At 38.1% G+C, this 19,779-nt stretch overlaps 2 protein-coding genes across 8 annotated transcripts in view; both read left to right on the forward strand.

Moving 5' to 3' along the window:
* Window positions 1-10,115, forward strand: part of LOC116246914 (callose synthase 9) — a 72,211-nt gene extending 62,096 nt beyond the window's left edge. Inside the window, exons 49-52 of one of the 5 annotated variants that reach the window (XM_050075970.1) lie at window positions 5,574-5,693; window positions 7,160-7,210; window positions 7,329-7,511; window positions 9,324-10,115. In XM_050075970.1, the coding sequence (XP_049931927.1) occupies window positions 5,574-5,693; window positions 7,160-7,210; window positions 7,329-7,511; window positions 9,324-9,560 (591 nt within the window). In that variant the 3' untranslated portion in view covers window positions 9,561-10,115. Of the gene's footprint in view, window positions 1-5,573; window positions 5,694-7,159; window positions 7,211-7,259; window positions 7,512-9,323 lie in introns of those variants that run through there. The other 4 variants (XM_050075971.1, XM_050075972.1, XR_007572479.1 and 1 more) reach the window with 4 other exon arrangements.
* A 4,492-nt stretch (window positions 10,116-14,607) lies between these two features.
* On the forward strand, window positions 14,608-18,818 carry LOC116246917 (actin-like). 3 transcript variants are annotated; one of them, XM_031618834.2, is made up of 5 exons: window positions 14,608-14,739; window positions 16,385-16,461; window positions 16,785-17,178; window positions 17,562-18,175; window positions 18,510-18,818. In XM_031618834.2, the coding sequence occupies exons 2-5, from the start codon at window positions 16,402-16,404 to the stop codon at window positions 18,573-18,575; spliced, it is 1,134 nt and encodes a 377-aa protein (XP_031474694.1). In that variant the 5' UTR covers window positions 14,608-14,739; window positions 16,385-16,401; the 3' UTR covers window positions 18,576-18,818. The 3 variants fall into 3 exon arrangements, with proteins under 3 accessions (XP_031474694.1, XP_031474695.1, XP_031474696.1); XM_031618835.2 differs by having other exon boundaries at window positions 14,617-14,739; window positions 16,382-16,461; XM_031618836.2 differs by having other exon boundaries at window positions 14,643-14,854.
* The last annotated feature ends 961 nt before the right edge of the window (window positions 18,819-19,779 follow it).

Consider the following 19,779-nt stretch of genomic DNA (forward strand, 5'->3'; position numbering starts at 1 on the left):
TGAAATATCCTAGTGATGAACAGTAATAGATTTTCTTATGTATAGTAAAACATATAGCCCCACTGTCTACACTGGGGAACCCATGTAGTTCCTCTGTTGATTGTGTACAGTATAAATGTGACTATAATAGTCACTAAAGAAGAATATGATAGAAAAAGGCACTAAGGCCACTTGAAATATATCAATCTTATTGAATGAATGTCAAATGACTGTGTAAAACAGCATACTTTGTACAAGAGGCAGCCCAAGAATATATACAAGCAATTAGAGTGAAGGAGAGAAGGAAGAGAGGGCTGTTCTAGCCGTTGGAGGTTCCAACGGCTCATAAAGGAGCCGTTGGAACTCCCAACGGCTAGAACAAAAGGGAAACAAAAAGAAAAAGAAAAGAAAAGAAAAGAAAAAGAAAAGGAAAATAAAAGAAAAGAAAAAGAAAAATAAAAGAAATAATAAAATACATAAAAATGAAAATAAAATGTAAAAAATGTAAAACCTAATCTAGCTATGATATCAACAAGATATCTTATTTCCTAACACCCTGACAATCCATCTCTATATGCTTTGTTCGTTCATGAAATGTTTGATTCTTGGCAATGTAGATAGAACTCTTGTTATCGCAGCACAAATCAGTAGGTTCTTCTATTCTTGTTCCCATATCAAGAAGCATTTGACGAAGCCACACAATTTCCATAGTTGTAGAAGCCATGGCTCGATATTCAGCTTCAGTAGAGGATAGAGAGACTTTCTGTTGTTTCTTGCACTTCCATGAGATGAGTGATTCTCCTAAAAAAACACAAAAACCAGTAGTTGAGTGTCTATCATTTGGATCTCCTCCCCAATCAGCATCAGTATAAGCAATCAAGTTTAAAGGGGAAGAGGAAGACATAAATACTCCCTTATTTATTGTTCCCTTGATATATCTAATGATACGAAGAACAGCTCCCATATGAACGGTTGATGGAGCATGTTGGAATTGACTCACAGTATGAACTGCATGAGCAATGTCAGGCCGAGTGATGCTAAGATACATTAAGGAACCCACAAGCTGTCGATAAGGAGTGGGATTGGTAAGTGGAACTCCATCATCAATCTTCATTTTGGTTCCTACTGCTTCAGGAGTTTCTATGACCTTATCATCTTTTATGCCTGATTTAGCAATGATCTCTGCAGCAAACTTAGTTTGTGACAAAAAATATCCTCTAGTAGAATATGCAACCTCAATACCTAAGAAATACGTTAGAAAACCTAAATCTTTCATTTCAAAAGTTCTTTGTAGCAATTTTTTACATTCTCTAATACATTCCTTATCACTATCTGTAATGATCATGTCATCAACATACAGTAGGAGGATTATGATACCTGCATTAGTATTCTTAACAAACAAAACAGTGTCAGTTAAACATGAATGAAATCCATAATCAGAAATAACAGAGTAGAAACGGTCAAACCAAGCTTTAGGAGCTTGTTTGAGGCCATAAAGAGCCTTATTAAGTCTAAGAACTTTTCCTTGAGGAACTGACAACCCTGGTGGTACTTCCATGTAAACTTCTTCCATAAGATCTTCATTTAAAAATGCATTTTTAACGTCCATTTGGTAGATATTCCAGTTTTTAATAGATGCTAAAGCAATAAGGGTCCTAACAGTAGTCATTCTGGCTACAGGAGCAAAGGTTTTCTCATAGTCAATACCATATTCTTGAGCGTAACCTTTGGCAACAAGCCTGGCTTTATATCTTTCTAAAGATCTGTCACTTCTAGTCTTCACCTTGTAAACCCACTTGCATCCAATAGTCTTTTTCCCTATAGGTAGGTCTTGTATTTCCCAAGTTTGGGCTTTTCTCAAGGCATCTAATTCTTCTATCATGGCATTCTTTCATTCAATATATTTAGAGGCTTCATTAAAAGTAGAAGGTTCAAAGTGAGAGTGAATGACATTAATTCTAGCTCTATGAGTTGGGGTGAAAGTTTCATATGACACAAACCTATTGGGTTGTCTTACATTTCTAATAGATCTTCTAAGGTTTTCTTCACTTTGTGGAGTTGGTTGGAGATCAATAGTCTCATGATGTTCTCCTTCATCAACATCTTGTTGCCGGTTTCTTCTATGATATGTGATTATATCCTTGGCTACTCCGTTATCGTTATCATCAGTGTTACTATCATCAACATCATGCATTTCATCATCACATTGAGAGAGATACTTAAATAAAAAGGAATAATCATTGTTGTGTTGTGATTTTCCACAAATTTTGAATCCATTTTCGTCTTCACAAAACTTTACATTTCTTGAAACTATGCTCTTGTCTTTGACTGGATCATAACATTTGTAGTCTTTTTGTGTTTCAGAATAACCAATGAAAACACACTCAATAACCTTTGAACTTAGTTTATCAGCCTTGTCATTAAGAACAAAACATTTGCAACCAAAAACACGAAGCCTTTTCAAATCAGGTTCATATTTGAATAATTTTTCAAAAGAGGTTGTATTATTTAAAGCTTTTGAAGGCATTCTATTGATGAGATATACAGAGGCTAGGGCTGTTTCGGCCCAAAAGTTTTTAGGCACATTTTTGGCAATAAGAAGAGTTCTAGTTGTTTCAATTATGTGCCTATGTTTTCTTTCAGAAAGTCCATTTTGTTGAGGTGTTCTTGGACAAGATTTTTGATGGACTATTCCATAGTTTTCTAAATATCTTTTGAACTCATTTGAAATGTATTCGCCTCCAGAATCAGTCCTTAGGATTTTTAATTTAGCATTAAACTGTGTTTGTACTAAGTTGTGAAAATTTTTGAACATCTCAAAAACCTCAGATTTGTATCTTAAGAAATATATCCAACAATATCTAGTGAAATCATCAACAAATATCACATAATACGATAGCCCTCCTTTTGACATGATAGGAGAGGGCCCCTACACATCGGAATGAACAAGTTCAAAGGGAAAAGAGGAAAAGAAGCTTCTTTGTCCAAAAGATAAGGATTTCATTTTTCCATGTATACAATCATTACATTTGAAATTCTCAATACAAACGTCCTTGGTAGGACTCATCATAGACAATTTTCTAATGTTTGGATGACCTAATCTTTGATGCCAAACATTAATGTCCACATTTTTCACATAGTGACAAAACTTTTCCTTGGGGATGCATAAATTGTCCATGTAGTAAAGGTCCCCTTTTCTAAAACCTTCCCCAATCAATCTCCCGGTTTGGTGATCCTGCACCAAACATTTATTTGATGAGAAAACGATGTCAAAACCAAGATCTGAAATTTGAGATACAGAAAGTAAGTTAAGATTAAGTCTAGGGACATAACTAACTTTTGGAAGAAAGAACTTTTGTTTTCTAAATTCTTTTTCAAAATCTCCGATCTCTTTAACATTCAAAGATGTTCCATCGGCAGTAACTACATTAGATTCTTTTCTTGCTTGTTCAAAATTGGTCAAAGATGATATATTTGGTGTCATATGAAAAGATGCACCGGAATCTAAAAGCCAAGAAAACATACCGGGAGTGTTGGAGGTAGATGCCGTTGTTGCTAGTGCTCCGGGATTCGACTCTTTGATCATAGGTTGAAGCACCGACATGATTTGATTCAACGTTGTGGAGATTGAAGAGAGATCACATCCTTCATTTGCAACATTTGCAACCCTCCTTTGGTCAAATTGTCTATTGTTGTATTGTCCACCTTGTGAATATGAAGTTCCACTTCCACGGTTGTGTTGCCCTCCTTGAGGATATGAAGCTCCTCCTTTGAAAAGATTTCCTCCATAGTTTCGTGGTTGTCCTTCATTGTTATTCAACTTTGGACAACTAAGTCTAATGTGACCCGGTTCATGACAAAAGTGGCAAACAACCTTAAATTCCCCTCTATTTTGATTTTTAAAGTGAGGAGGTCTAAAAGATTTGATGTTGTTCCCGGGTCTAGAGGCGGCTAAAACTTTTTCTTCTTGTTTGGAAATAAGAACACTATCTAATTCTTTGGATAATTTCATTCTAGTTTCTTCACCGCTTAACTTCGTAAGAAGTTCATGAATGGGTGGAGGAGAGGCTAAAGAAAGTAGGGCTGACCTAATTTGTTCAAATTCGGGTCGTAGACCTTGAAGAAATTGAAAAAACCTAAATTCATCGATTTCTTCTCTTCTAATCTCATGACATTTACAATCCAATCCTAGTTTGGGAGTAAGTTGATCTAACTCATTCCATACACTAGAGATTTCCATAAAATAATCTCTAACATTATTCTCACCTTGCTTGATACTTTGGGCTTTTTGAATCAAGAGATATTTACGAGCCATATCTTTTTGGGTAAACATTCCCTTGAGATATTCCCAAACTTCACTTGCTCTTTCATAATACATGAGATTTTGGGCAATTCTAGGTTCTATACTTCCGTAAATCCATTCTTTAATTCTAGAGTTTTTGGCCTCCCAATCATCTAATTTTTTATAGCATTCATCCATGGCATTTTTTCTCTCTTCTACATTCAAGTCTTTCTCAACTCCATTTTCAATTTTGGTCAACTTGAGAGAAGGAGGGGTAGACGTACCTCTTATGAAACCCCATAAATATTTCCCTTTGATATGCATCTCCAAGCATTTTGCCCATAGAGTGTAGTTGGTTCCATCAAGCTTGTACGGAGCATGATAACTTCCTCCTTCGATCAAGACTTTGGAGTCCTCCATAAGAGCAAGATTTTAAGTAACAATCTCCAAGAGAAACAAAGAGGAAGTCCTCCTAAAAATTTCACCAAACAGCAGCAATAATAAGGTCTTCAAGAAATGTTGATCAGCAACAATGGCCTCGTCTGAAAATTTTCTTCAACAGTCCAGTAGTATAAACAGCAAAAAAACAGCTTATAAAAGCTTTCCAACATGCAGCCCAATGGCTCTGATACCATATAAATGTGACTATAATAGTCACTAAAGAAGAATATGATAGAAAAAGACACTAAGGCCACTTGAAATATATCAATCTTATTGAATGAATGTCAAATGGCTGTGTAAAACAGCATACTTTGTACAAGAGGCAGCCCAAGAATATATACAAGCAATTAGAGTGAAGGAGAGAAGGAAGAGAGGGCTGTTCTAGCCGTTGGAGGTTCCAACGGCTCATAAAGGAGCCGTTGGAACTCCCAACGGCTAGAACAAAGGGGAAACAAAAAGAAAAAGAAAAGAAAAGAAAAGAAAAAGAAAAGGAAAATAAAAGAAAAGAAAAATAAAAATAAAAGAAATAATAAAATACATAAAAATGAAAATAAAATGTAAAAAATGTAAAACCTAATCTAGCTATGATATCAACAAGATATCTTATTTCCTAACATACAGTTGCCTCCCTTTCCAGTTGGTGTCAATAAATTAAGAATTTATGTGTGCTTTGAACTTCATGAAGTCTACATCCAAAACTGTCAAATGGCACCAATAGCTTCTTCATTCAGCATTTCATTTTGTTGTTTGGCAGAGGTAGCCTATTTTCTTTCCTTTTCTTCTTTTTGTAGTTTAATTCTTGACCTTTGATTCAACAATTGAGTTATTTATGGTAAAAGATCAAATGCTGTAACCTGTGACGAATGTGCAGGCTCACATCCGAACATTAGGAGGCAGAATTTTCGAGATCATCTTAAGCTTGCGCTTCTTCATTTTCCAGTATGGTGTTGTATACAAGTTGAATCTTTCAGGATCAAGTACTTCACTAACGGTAGCTACCATGCCTTTCTTATCTTCGAAAAGTCAAGAAGTTTAGCATCTGGTCATCAAAGCTAATAAATACTTCTGCTTTTTTGGTGTGTGTTTGGAATTTGAAAGCAACTTTTATATTTTTCAGTTTTCACATTATTAACCACTAGCTAGCTGATCCTTTCTGTTTTGATGGTTTACTGAATTATATTGATCTAATTATTAGAAAAAGAAATAATACCCGTTTGATTTTCTTTAATGCCTATGTGACCATAATAAGGCTCAGGACCTCTGGTTGGTCAAATCTTCGGCATTCTGAAGTAGAGATTTACAAAATTTTTCCTTTTTTCAAGAGCTTCGGCCAGGGGGCTAGCCTTCAGGGGATCAACTGTTGATATCTGTATCTATGTTAACTGTTACTTGCTTGGCATTTGGTTAGTGGTTAGGTGAAATATTCCACAGGGTGCTAAAATGGCACTTGGTTAGACTGTATGGCATCTGCTAGACCTGGAATGATTAAGTTTTTAATCAACAATTGTTTGCAGTAGCCTTCTTTCAACTTTTAAAGCAGTATGTGCATTTATTTATGTTACATGGATGCAACATATAGGCCGGCAAATCCAAGTTGATTAAGGTGAGTTAGGTGCACCTCCATCACTGGCTGCATGTGCCCCATGTGTGTGTGTGTGTACAAAATATTGAATTCACTCGTACCTGCACCAACACCCAAACCGTACACGTGCTTAAACTTGTTTAGGTCTGATATGGTGTTTGACCTCTTTAATACCTTTCTGGTGATTATAGGATGTTTAATGTTGATATGGGGATGCAATTGCTGGTGTGCTATTTTCCAAAAAAAACTAAGGATATTGATGTGAATTTTTTAATATCAAAGCAAAATGGAATTTAGAAATTGTACTTAGAAAAGCATAATCCATAAATTGTTCATGGAGTAAGGTAATTAATCTAAGTTTGTGACTTATTGTGCAACACTTGGCTCAAGTTTGGGCCTGATGTGCATAGATGAGGTTGAGTGCAGTTGGCATCGATGAGGATAGAATTTCATGAGCCATCACACCATTTGCACGTGCAGCCCCTTGTGTGGGTGCTGCAACCTCCTTGCTACTTGATGACTAGCTTGAAGACGTCCTTTGTTCTATAAAACTATCGAATAATTATCCATCCTGACTGGTAATTAAGTTGTCAAGGAATACTTCCGTTGAATAATAGGTTCTTATTATCAAATGTGGTGGGCTTACTGGTAGTTTTCATGTTTTTTAAGATTTTAAATTTCTACAATTTTAGCAGTGTAACAAAAGTTTGGGTAATGAACTAATGTCTCCTTAAAATGTTTGACTGGCACTGATGGTGTCTGATGATCAGATCATGCTCATTTAGGTGGCGTGAAATTGTTCATAGGGATGTTGCTGAATATAGATGAAAATTAATTTTTCTATTCATCCTTTTCTAATGTGCTGCTCTTTGTAGGTGTATGGATTATCATGGGCCATTCTTGCTGTACTGATTGTTCTTTTTAAGGTATGAAAATTTCATAAATGATACTGACTTTGAGTTTCCATGTTCATAGGAATGTCATTTCCAATGAAGATATGCAGCCCTAAAGAGAATGATTGGTTAAAGATATTTTGTTTTCCAGGTGTTTACATTTAGCCAAAAAACGTCCGTGAATTTTCAACTTGTGTTGCGGCTCATCCAGGGAGCAGCATTTTTGTTAGCGATCATTGGTATAGCAGTTGCAGTGGTTTTGACTGATCTTTCCTTGATAGACATTTTTGCATCCATTCTGGCCTTTGTACCGACTGGTTGGGGAATCCTCTCTGTGAGTTTCCAGTTTCCTGTCATCTTTTTATCTGAGTCTGTTGCTTCTTTCATTTTAAACAAACATTAGTATCGCTTTCTTTTCCAATCCAGTGTGCATTGTTACTGTCAAAGCGAATCATATATAAACTTTGCTGTTGGAAAAAGTCTATGATTGGTAGGAAGTAATTTCTGCAGATTATGTTAGAAAGTTGTGCATATGCAGTGAATTGTTACATACGAACCATCTCCCACCATGTCCAGTCAAGACATCATTTTCTATTTTTGGTGCTATGGTTGATTTTCTGATATTTAATTAGAAAATAAACCTGTTTGCTGCCAAGTCAGTTTTCAAATGTTTCTCATGTGACTTTGAAATGCTTTCTTTGTTAGATTTGAATTCAAGCTCACTGTTGGTAAGGAAAATCAAAAGCCTGTTATTTTTCAGTGGCTTGGTTTGAAAAATTCGTAAAAGTTGACAGCTGCATTATTATTTTTTTAATTTCCTTTCTGTTTATTTTCTTGATGGGCACCTTTAAATATCTTTTTCCCTGGCAATTTAAATGCTTTCATTTTTTTTGTTACCGTGTTTCACAGTTGACTTCTTGTTAAGATCCTTTATGAGTTGGCTGTTTAATCTGCATATTGATCTTTTGTGGCTTGGTAGTTCTATTCTTTCAATCTTTTGTTAGTGTACTTTCAAATAAGTGTAGTTTAATGAGTTTCTGCTTTCTATTGCACTTTTTTCTTAAAGGCAGCTGCCCTTGTTCACTTCAGGAACGTGTAAAAGGTGGCTATGCCTGTGTCATCCCTCTCAAAGAACTTGCTTTTATTGCTTTGACCATATCTAATTGTCTTTTTTTCTAATCTTTAAAAATTTTTAGTATATTTTTATTCGTTCAGTTGAATTATCCTCTCTGTGAAAAGTTTTCAATCGTGAATGCTTTTATATTATGTTGTGTGTCCTTGATTCAAATATCAAACCCATCTGCATCATGCAACCATCCAAGCCACATTAATGTCTGCACTTGTGCCCTTGTGACATATGTTGTGTTCTGTCCATTAACTTTTTCCTGTCAACTTGACTTTTGTTTTCTTTTCTGACTGCTTGGCTGATGGCTGATTCTTCATGTCACCTGCAGAATGGGCAAGGCAATCTTTGCCAATGACCATTACTGTGGTCTCTGATTTGTGTGGCTTTCAGTTTGATGCTATCTGTCTCATCTCCTAGTGAATTGCATCAAAATGTTGTCATTGTGGCTATCTGGATTTATCATTTTTTCTATTAACTTAATCAATGCCAAGGGCATGGTGATCTGTCCCTGCTTTAACAGGTTTCTATCTTTCACAAGCATAGAAAAGCACAATCCAAATGGAAAAACGTTGCTTGTGATTTTTCATTACTCTTGTGAAAACAGATACCTTTTATTCCTATGATCTGATGCTGTCAGCGAAAAAAAAAAGTGCTAGACAGATTACTTATGATTGCCTCTATATGCCGAAGTCCTTTCTACTCCATAGAGTCAGCCAAGTATATAATTTTTTTTTTGTTTATTGCAACTAATCGCTGGTGCTTCTCTTCGCTAATGGGAATCTGCCATGAAAGATATTTTTTTGTTTATTGCAACTAATCGCTGGTAGTTCTCTTCGCTAATGGGAATCTGCCATGAAAGATATTCTGTTGGTCATTCTTATTACTGTTTTGTCATGACAGTTTTGTTACCTAAAGTTTTTCCTTCATTGTTTCTTGTTTCAGCTCATCGAACTTTGTGGATTCATAGTCTCCATAGAAGCATAGTTCAAGTAACATCACTGATCTGTTCTTGATATGCAGATTGCTGTAGCTCTGAAGCCACTGATGAAGAAACTTGGTCTATGGAAGTCAGTTCGTTCCCTTGGTCGACTCTATGATGCTGGGATGGGCATGCTGATTTTCATCCCCATTGCGATTCTTTCATGGTTCCCATTCATATCCACAGTTCAAGCACGAATGCTGTTCAACACAGCCTTTAGTCGGGGATTGGAGATCTCTGTCATCCTTGCTGGCAATAATCCCAACACTGGACTATGATTTTTATGTACCAACATTGTGCGTCCATCTAGCAATTTCAATAAGAATCAAGTTGCACGAGGGTTTATCTCATCTATTCTGGAAATATGGGGTGGACAAAAATTCTTTGCTGGCATCCTTGAACCTTGCACCTTGCAGCTTTTTTGCTTACCACTAGTACCACACGAAGATATGGTTTCTGCTTTTGAAGGTTTTTAGGCTGCCATGGAAGAGGACTTTAGGATGCCTGCTTGCGAGTTTGGGATACTCAAGCAATCTCTCATTGTCAGAGAAAAAGTCTGGGATCAGAATATCCTGAAACCGGTTTTTCCATTGCGAAGACCACTATCCAAAGCCAGAGAAACATATGTAATGCTTTACAAAGGCTCATCTTAGGGCGTTGAGTTTTTTATTTGTGCCTAGGCAATCAGTAGAATATCTTATGTATCTTTTCTGTAAACATTTGTATGCGCTTTTTTTTTTCACAGTTTGAGCAGTGGATGGATTCTGGGGCTTCTTTGTCTGCGGAACTTTGAATTTTAAGCTGACTTGTGCATTACTATTTTTCATGTTCAACTTGAGTGGTGGCATATCCCCGTTACCATTCGCACGCTTGCAGCTGAACAATATTGGTGTAACCATTTAATCAGTGAAGCTTAATTTGATGCTTTTGCAAGCCTGCTTCTTTCGTAGAAGTTCTAATGGAATCTTACCCATGTCTTCTTTTTGGGATTTGAGCCAAGTTTGAAAATAGCGAAATTGGGGAGTTTGCATTTGCATACGTTGACTGAAAATTGCATGCTGCTGCAACGACTGCTGTAACGCTTTTGAAAAGTATTGTCATCTAGTAAATGGTACTTTGATTCGATTGCGTGCTCATTATTTCATCAGACACAGAAAAGTACACCACATATAGGCAAATAGCTCGTATCCACATCCAAGTTTAATCTAGTTCCAGAAAGACCGTGCGGGTTTGAGGAAATAATGTAGTGGTTTCACTTGATCCTTTGACAGACCTCTGATCGAATTTAGGGCGAACGCGCACATGAAGCATCTCATATCAAAGCCTAGGTCCGTGCCTTGTTGCTAATCACCAAGTTCTCATTTATAGTTTAAGTTTATCTACAGATGGCGTCTCTCAGTATCTCTTTGCTTGTTCATTTCGCATAGGGCACTGGGAAAGAAAGGCTATTATATGAACTGTCAAAATACAATAGATAGGACTGGCAGGAAAAGATAGAAGAAAGTTTGTCATATGAGCTGTTTGAATGGCCTGTGTGGCCGGGATGGATTAGGAAAAGGAATAAATATGGTGATATTTTAACCCTGGTTGGCCTTTGGTTATCTAAGGTTCTCCTTTCTCCTTGAAAGACGAACATGCAATAAAAATGCTACACTTGTGTGGTCACGGACCCCTTGTCCTGGCCCAGTAAAAAAGTACTAAAAAGGGTTGTTTTCAATTTGATTTTTTTTTTTTCATTATATATGCTTTTCTCTAATATTACATTATTCATACACGTTTTTAGCTGAGTCCTATATCATGTTTGTTGCTCATATGGCTTCAGCCTAGTCTTTACACTTTGATCGTAGTTCTTTTATATTGGCTTTCTTGTTCCTTCTGATGAAATGGGCGCAGGATCCCTCATATTTGAACTCTTTTGAGAGTATGACGAATCTCTTTGGTTTTTTTGTGCATGTGAGAGGTGCACAAGCGTCTTAGTTTTCACTGCCTTTCTGCGGACCAACATTCTCTCCATTGGCGTTGCAGAACGAGAAGAGCTGCTGTGTGGGCTGTTGGTGAGTTAAATAGTCTGGATGAATTTCTTGTCAATAATTGATCTGCGAAAGAGAAAAAAATTGCAAAACATATGCTTAACGGACAAAAAGCACTTCTAAACTTCCCAATCTAGGAGGTGCATATGTGCTTTTTCTTGTTTTTGTAGCTTCGTTTCAATATAAAACCCTCCCTCCCTTTCCGCACTAGAAATTCTCATTGCTTGTTGAACTTCAGACCTCCAAATTGAGAAGCTTTAGATCAGGCCAGGTGAGGTGCGTGAACCATAAACCCTGTAAGCAAAAGTTGCAGGACTTTTGATGATGGTAGCCGGTCGGATGATAACAGAATTAATTTCGTACCAGACCATCGATTAAGCTTTTAGGAGCTAATTAAAGTAAGTTGGCCATGATGATGGGTAGCGTCAATCCACCTAGCACCATCCTTTCTTTTTCAAAACCAACATCTGCTTTTGAATAACCAAAATAACTGAAAAAAATTGATCAAAAGTGTGGATGTTAATGGTTTTAATTCTATCCAATGTTTGATCCAAGTTCCAATCGAGGCCTTTGCATCAATAACTGAGACCAGAAATATTTTTTGAATGCAGGTGCCAAGAACATAATATTCTTCTTATCAATCACCTTTATTTAATGGCTGCAGGAAAATTACATGCCAAAATTCGAATTTGTTTTCATATTTTGCACATCTAAGAATTAGTCTGCGTATAAGCCATTATAGTTAAATCTGATTCAAATATGCTCCAAGTATGTTTCTGAGAAAGTCATCTCCTGTCATTCAATCGAAGCCTTCAAACAGGATCCAATAGAAAGGTATACAAGGAAGAAGAAGAAAATCAACCTTGGTTAGAAAAAAGAAAAAAGTGATCTGGTCTGCTGTAAGTGGCAGGGACCCCCATTAATGCATGTTGACAACTCAATACGACATTTGATCCAATCAAAACCAAATCAATCCATAAATTCCATTCCATCAAACAACGAAATGATGTTGATAGATTGTATCAAACACTTTTTGTTGTACTTCTTCCTTCAGGCTCAAATTTTTCTGATAACATGATCTACGCAGAAACCAGTCAAGCAAAATTAGAACGAGAAACTACATTCTATCTCTCCTTTAGTATCATCCTTTAAAATTTTCAAACTCTTCTCTTTTACATCGACTTTAAGTTCCTGCAATTTGCTTTCTTCATTTTGCGTAAAGCAAAATATTCCCAGGAACAGAATTTTATAGATTCCAATCACATTGCTTTACATTGAGAAAATGGTGAACTCAGTTTATAGATTCCAATCTCCCAACTGTTACTTGAACGATTCACAGCTTGAAATCACTGAGAATCAATCATGACCATCGGACGATGAGGATCGAGCCACGTGCGTCGGAATTGATCCCGAATCATGGGAGCACGTGAAAATCTGTAAAAGCCTGCCCAACTTGGATTATTCTTACTGGATACGGATCCAGTGGGATCTGGATGCAGAGGTGATGAGATTCAGAACAAGGTCCAGAAGGGCACAGTTCAGGTCCAGCCTGTAAAAGCATCCACAGGACGACACTTTACTGGATTAGGATCTGAAAAGGTGGATCACGATTTGCTTTTTCCCCAGATTCGGATCCATCCCTTGAATTTGGATCTGGACTGGAGCACCCTTGGTGCACCAATATGGAGCCTACTTAGCAGACATCCTTTTGCACTTTTTCTGAAAAAAATAAAGAAATACAATTATGGTGCGCATGATAAATTAAGGAAAGCAAACACATTATTAAAATGCATAATATATATATATATATATATATATATATATATATATATATATATTCATTTTTGCATATTATATATGTGATTGGTTCAAATAACGCAGCGAATAATAATGTTGCTTCAACAATATAGAATTATATTAATTTCACATATTCTTTCCAATTTTGTCATTCAATTTGAAAGTTCGTAATAATAAACTCGTCGTATAGATTACATCTCCGCGGCGAGTTGCTCCCGAATCCAAAACTGACAGCTTGAATCGCGTTGTATTATTGAATTTCGGTTCAACCATGTCTGATCCAGATCCAAATGGGGTAGTACATTGATCACCACCCGACCGCGCCAACTCCGGACGAAAGAAGCAAATGGATTGGATCTTGATCATAAGGCGATCCGTTCTGGAATTCCTAGATCGGATCCCAATGATGCGACACTAGATCTGGGCTTAGCAAACACACGACACAGTGGATTTGGTTTTTTCACGTAAAATATGCAATTTAATTTGATTAGACCTAAGTGGGACGTATAAAATGATAGAATATAATGGTAGAATAGAAATCTGCTTACTACTCGATGTAATCCGATTTTATAATGTTTAAAAGTCATAACTAAATGAAACATAAATTATGGCTTGCTTGTACTTCTGTCATATAATATTTTTAATAATGAACATTTAAATATTTTGTCATCTAGCAGCATTCCAACATTCGGCTGATTTTAATTTGTCATGGGAATATGTTTTGAACCAGTAAAATTTTAAATCTAATTTCAAGTCTAGACATGATCCAGTTTGTACATGATTCGACACCCTTTTTTTAGGGTTGAAGAAAACTATTTGGATATGGGTATTTAATAAATATCAAATTTGGTAGCATTTGATTTCTATATATTTGAAATCCATATTTTAATAAAGTGTGGAAATTCGCTATTTGCTTCAACAATGAGTTTCATAAGACACGGATTTTCTCACGTTTTATTTAAATAAAGATTATTTGCATTTGCAAATAAGGTGCTTTTAATACTTTTAATAATCGGATCGTGATCCAGATATTTCAGACCCGACACCAGGACAACTTCAACCAGGGCGGGTCCGGTTGGGTCTGGGAGCTGGTCCGGACCACACGTGGTGGGAGCTAAAACTAAAAGTGGAAGGGGAAGAGAGGACGTGGCGATCGAGTCGTGGACGGAAAAGGGCCTTGACCGGTTCGTGAGGAAGCCAGCAATTATTGGCTGGCAAAGTGGGGCCCGCAAGGAACGTGCTGGGTCCCCACGGCTCCTTGGCTGGGAAAAAAGGCCGGTCTTCCACGTGATCACCCGAAAATGAAGGTGGCCTCTATGGTGGAGACACGTGTCCACCGGAGCCCAGCCGACGGCTTGGATCTTCGAGGCGTCGGGTCGGGCGGAAGCGTGATGAGAGGGGCGGGGGCCGCGATGGACGGCGGAGATTGGTGGGTGGCGAATTTGCGGGAAATTTGGACGGAATTTGGGTTTCATTTGGGGTTGGTTTTCATTTAAACGTGAGGGCGGGTGTGGAGTTTGTTTCTGTGTCTGCTGATCCCTTCTCTCTTCGCTCTCTGCCTCTCTTCCTCCCTCTCCCCTTGCAACAGCGTAGAGGAAAAGAACAAGGAAATTTCGATCTCCTTCGGAAGGTGATTGCCGCTTCCGCCTCCATCTCTTGTTTCGAATTGGGTTCTCGATCGGTTCTCTTGAGGAGCAGACAGTGGTGGCGGGCTTCTGTGTTCCGCTTTTCCTTCTCTTTCTCTGGCATGTGGTGATTGAATTTTGAATTTCGAGGGATCGTGTGAATAATGGGTTTTGATACGTGTTGATGGTATTTGGCATTGTCTTGTCTACGGTTTTCTTTCCGATGCTGTTGTCCGAGGTCCGGTTGCCGGTTGAATTGGCGTACAAGTGGTTCGGTTCGATTCTGTTTTGGCAGGAATTAAAACCGGTGTCTCTGAGATGGAGTTTGTGGGTTTTGAAAGAACATTGGGGATTACTTTTCAAGTCTTCTTAAAAATCATCGAGTGGCTTTTTTTTTTTTTATGTTGGATCTTTTTCTTTTTCCATTTTATGGTTTCCAATATTTTTCTGTGTGTTTTGGAGGATCCTCAGGTGTTTAGGGAATACATGGTTGTGGAAACCGTGTGTTTTACGGTTCTCGGGTTTTGGAAGGAATTCAGCGTTTTGATTTCTTTCAGATCCGTAGCCGGTCATTAGTTCTAGGCGATCTTTTTTTGCCTTCATCCTGAGTTGACGTCCTTTTTCTGGATCGTGCTGATTTACAGGTCTTATTTCATCCTACAATATTTTAGGAAATAGTTGAGACGTTGTCGACATTTTGGTCTACTTAATTTTTGATATTTTATCTTTTCCCGTTCCCTTTAAAAATAGCGTCATTAGGAAAATTTCTGAATTCTTCCTTTTGATGTAGTGAACGTACAAAATCTGAATTGCATCTCTTCTTTCGTGCCGATTTCACATGGATCTAGACAATTAGCAACCGGCATTCTTAAGCATCAGCAATGGTGGTGGTCCTCCCATGGATTTCAGTATAATGGTCTTTTCTCAGGCTCGATTTTTGGAAACATGAAGAATTTACTGCTCTTCTGCGATCATCATGTTTGAGGAGTTTTTTCACCAGAAAAAGCTTGCCACGCCTGCCATTTTTCCTGCAATCCAATTGGTTCATGCCAATACAGCCTTCATATTTAAATGCGTCCCAGTAGTGCTTCGAGGAATAATTGTGTGCTGTTAATCCTACCATGAGAACATCGGCTCCTGAAGAAGATCCTCAGTTCTATTCGCGACTCATGTCTGCCTTGATGAACCTGAAAAAAAATGTTTCTCAAATAGACGATTGCAAATCGTTCTATTCCTCAGCTTGTTTCAATTTTGATGGGAATGGAATCCCTTCGATTTTAGTCATTCATCATTCAATTATATGTGGGATTAGGTACCCCGTTACGTGAAGAACTGAAGATGCAATCATCTTTTCCAAATAAGGGGAAATTATCAATTATCATTCTTGATGATGGCCTCGGAAAAAAAAGGCCTAAAATGCCCTTGACTTGTGCTTGTTTTGAGGCTACATTGTGTCTTTGTTGATTAATCTATGAACATGGCTTCAAATCTCAAAGGAATCCCTTCTGTTCTTGTATAACATTGAGTGCTTTTCATATCGTCTTTTTATTGAAACAGATTGAGGATTTGGTACTTCCTTTCTCGTGTCTGAAGTTTTTGCGGATTCTTCGCTTTTGGGGTCTGACTACAGGGTTTTCTATTTGTCAGCAGGCAATTAAAGTTTAGAGATGGCAGACACCGAGGACATTCAGCCTCTTGTGTGCGACAATGGAACTGGGATGGTCAAGGTAACTACAGTGCATTTTACTCAACGCAAATGCAGAGTGAATAGTTATAGCCTTATAGGGGTCCAGCTAGTTAGCAAATGCGCTAGAAAGAGGAGAGGAAAGTGAAAAGTAGCTTCAATTCTAGACTCCGAGTTGGTGCCCCTTCTCAAGATTGTCACTGTTCTGACTGTCATGGACCAACTCATTGTAATGTGGCGTGGCTAACCCGTGAAGGATAATGAAACACCCCTATGGTTGTTCAAATCCTTCCGTGGATTTGCCAATCGCATTGTATAATTAAGCTACAAATACCGATTGAAGCTCATAAATTGTGAACCTTGCAGGCTGGATTTGCTGGGGATGATGCTCCACGAGCTGTTTTTCCCAGCATTGTTGGACGCCCACGCCACACTGGTGTGATGGTTGGTATGGGCCAAAAAGATGCATATGTGGGTGATGAAGCTCAATCCAAGAGAGGTATCTTAACTCTGAAATACCCTATTGAGCATGGCATTGTGACCAACTGGGATGACATGGAGAAAATCTGGCATCACACTTTCTACAATGAACTCCGAGTTGCTCCAGAAGAACACCCGGTTCTACTTACAGAGGCACCTCTCAACCCCAAAGCGAATCGTGAAAAGATGACCCAAATCATGTTTGAGACATTTAATTCCCCTGCGGTGTATGTGGCTATTCAAGCTGTTCTCTCGCTTTATGCCAGTGGTCGTACAACAGGTGAGATTTTGGTTGGATCTTTTCTTTTTTTAGCGGCCAAAGTTCTGGAATGTGGACAGTTTTGTTGCATGACCTCTGAAGGACCGGATGCATTTTAAAATGAAAACTCATGAACTTCTAATGCGTTAGTACTTGATAGTTGTTTTTTTGAGCAAGTTTATTTGTAGTTTGGTTTCATGAGAAAGAGACTCTCTCTCTCTCTTCCTCTATGGAGTCCAGTAAACCATTGACTAAAGGATGTAACATTAGTTAAAGTAAGTACTGATGACTTCATGTTAAAAGGCTTTTGGTTCCTCAAATGCATCTTGTGACGTTGGAAAATATGATATGAGCTTAGTTCCCCAGATGACTATCTTTTGATGTAAACTTTCCCTCTTTCACAGGTATCGTTTTGGACTCTGGGGATGGTGTTAGCCACACCGTTCCAATTTATGAAGGCTATGCCCTTCCACATGCAATTTTGCGTCTTGACCTTGCGGGACGTGATTTGACTGATGCACTCATGAAGATCCTGACTGAGCGTGGTTACTCTTTCACCACCACTGCTGAACGGGAAATTGTCCGTGACATGAAGGAAAAGCTTGCTTACATAGCCCTTGACTATGAACAAGAGCTTGAGACTGCCAAGACCAGCTCCTCGATTGAGAAGAGCTATGAGCTGCCTGATGGGCAAGTTATTACCATTGGGGCTGAGCGCTTCCGATGCCCAGAGGTGCTCTTCCAGCCATCAATGATTGGGATGGAAGCTGCAGGAATTCACGAGACCACTTACAACTCCATCATGAAGTGCGATGTGGACATCAGGAAAGATTTGTATGGAAACATTGTGCTCAGTGGTGGATCCACCATGTTCCCAGGTATAGCGGACCGTATGAGCAAGGAGATTACTTCCTTGGCACCAAGCAGCATGAAGATCAAGGTGGTTGCACCACCTGAGAGGAAGTACAGTGTCTGGATTGGAGGATCTATCTTGGCATCCCTCAGCACATTCCAGCAGGTTGGTGAATACATCTCTCTCTGTTAAATGGACCTCCACCTACACACACACTCAGTTGTAAATAATGGTATCGGTGTCCAATCAGCTCGCTGACCGGTACAGCATATCAGCTGATTAAAAAAGAAATAAATATTTAAAATTAATTTAAAAAACATATATATGAACTTGTACCAGCCCTGTATCATATCAGCAAGGGGCAGACACAATAAGTATCAGCCGATACTCACCGACACAGAGCGTTTTCTGTATCACTTGTCCTGTTTCATGATAGCTGCAGTTATACAGGTTTTAATGAATTTGAAAGACTAATTCATTGTCCTCTGAATGAATGCAGATGTGGATTTCCAAAGCTGAGTATGATGAGTCGGGGCCATCAATTGTGCACAGGAAGTGCTTCTAATTGCAGTGGTCACAGAGGAGGGCTTTTACTAGAAGATTTGTTGATTGGTTTCTGCTTTTCCATTTTAAGTGTTGAACAATATGTTGTATGCCGATGTTTCAGTTGGAAAAATATGTGGCCAATTATTTCTTTTATTATTTTTTTTTTCTTTCTCTGAGTTGAATTGTGTAAACTGAATACTTTTGGGAGGCTTTCTTGAAATTGTTTCTGCTTTGGGTAATATGATCAGGCTATTTATTACCAGTTTATTGGCAATCAAAGATACCAACAAATAAATGGTTGTATGTTGACATCTAAATTTAGGCATTGCCCAGCATTTGCAATACTCTGTGAGATGTTTACATTGCTCCTGATAAAGCAATTTCTTCTTTCATTTTTTGTCGGGAAGTTGTTCTATATTTTCTCAAGGGAAACGGTGCTCGAACCAAGTTATGGGTGAGGAAAAAAAATTTCTTGTCCATTGTCCGTGGAACATGAAATCTGAGAAATCAGCGTGAGAGAGTGAAAGGATGCATCTGGGGAGGATGAATTGTTGCCTGCCAACATTTGTAGTTCAAATATTTCTAGCGGTGCTGCGCTGGTCATTCATCAGCCTGTGCTCCTTACTATGAAAACTGGGAGTCATCCTCTCATCCTCTATCCTCACACCCTCCATCGCTTCGATCGGACTTAGGCAGGTGAATTCGTCATGGCTCCATTGAGTTTAGTTGGTGTCAAGTTAGTTTTATTGCCAATATAATTGGGTTCAAGCTGAGTTAAGTGAATCGAACATGAACAGGCAGCTTCAATAATTTGGCAATGGTAGGGCCGCAAATAGATCGGACATATATGTATATTTGATTGAGTCTGACCCCTTCGTTCCCATGTTCAGATCATCAAAGTGGGATATGAATTTGGATTTGAGTCAAAATACATAAATTCCGGTTATACTCAGATTTAATTCAGATACGGTCTGACCGGACTATAATTTTTCATGCAAATATAGCATTTTGTAAGCCTTCTTCTGCTGGATTCAATACAAGGGCAGGTTCTGGATTTGTTTCAGCTCTGCCATATCTCAACTTGTCAGATCCATGATAGAACTTACTATTTCAATATTGGATATAAACTGTACCCAATATTTTGCACCCCTAATCAGCGATTGATGAGCGAAGTTGTTGGGAAGGTTCTTGCTTGGATAGAAAAACTCAGACTTGGTTGTGTT

Source organism: Nymphaea colorata, chromosome 2 (assembly GCF_008831285.2).
Source record: "Nymphaea colorata isolate Beijing-Zhang1983 chromosome 2, ASM883128v2, whole genome shotgun sequence".
NCBI classification, from domain to species: domain Eukaryota; kingdom Viridiplantae; phylum Streptophyta; class Magnoliopsida; order Nymphaeales; family Nymphaeaceae; genus Nymphaea; species Nymphaea colorata.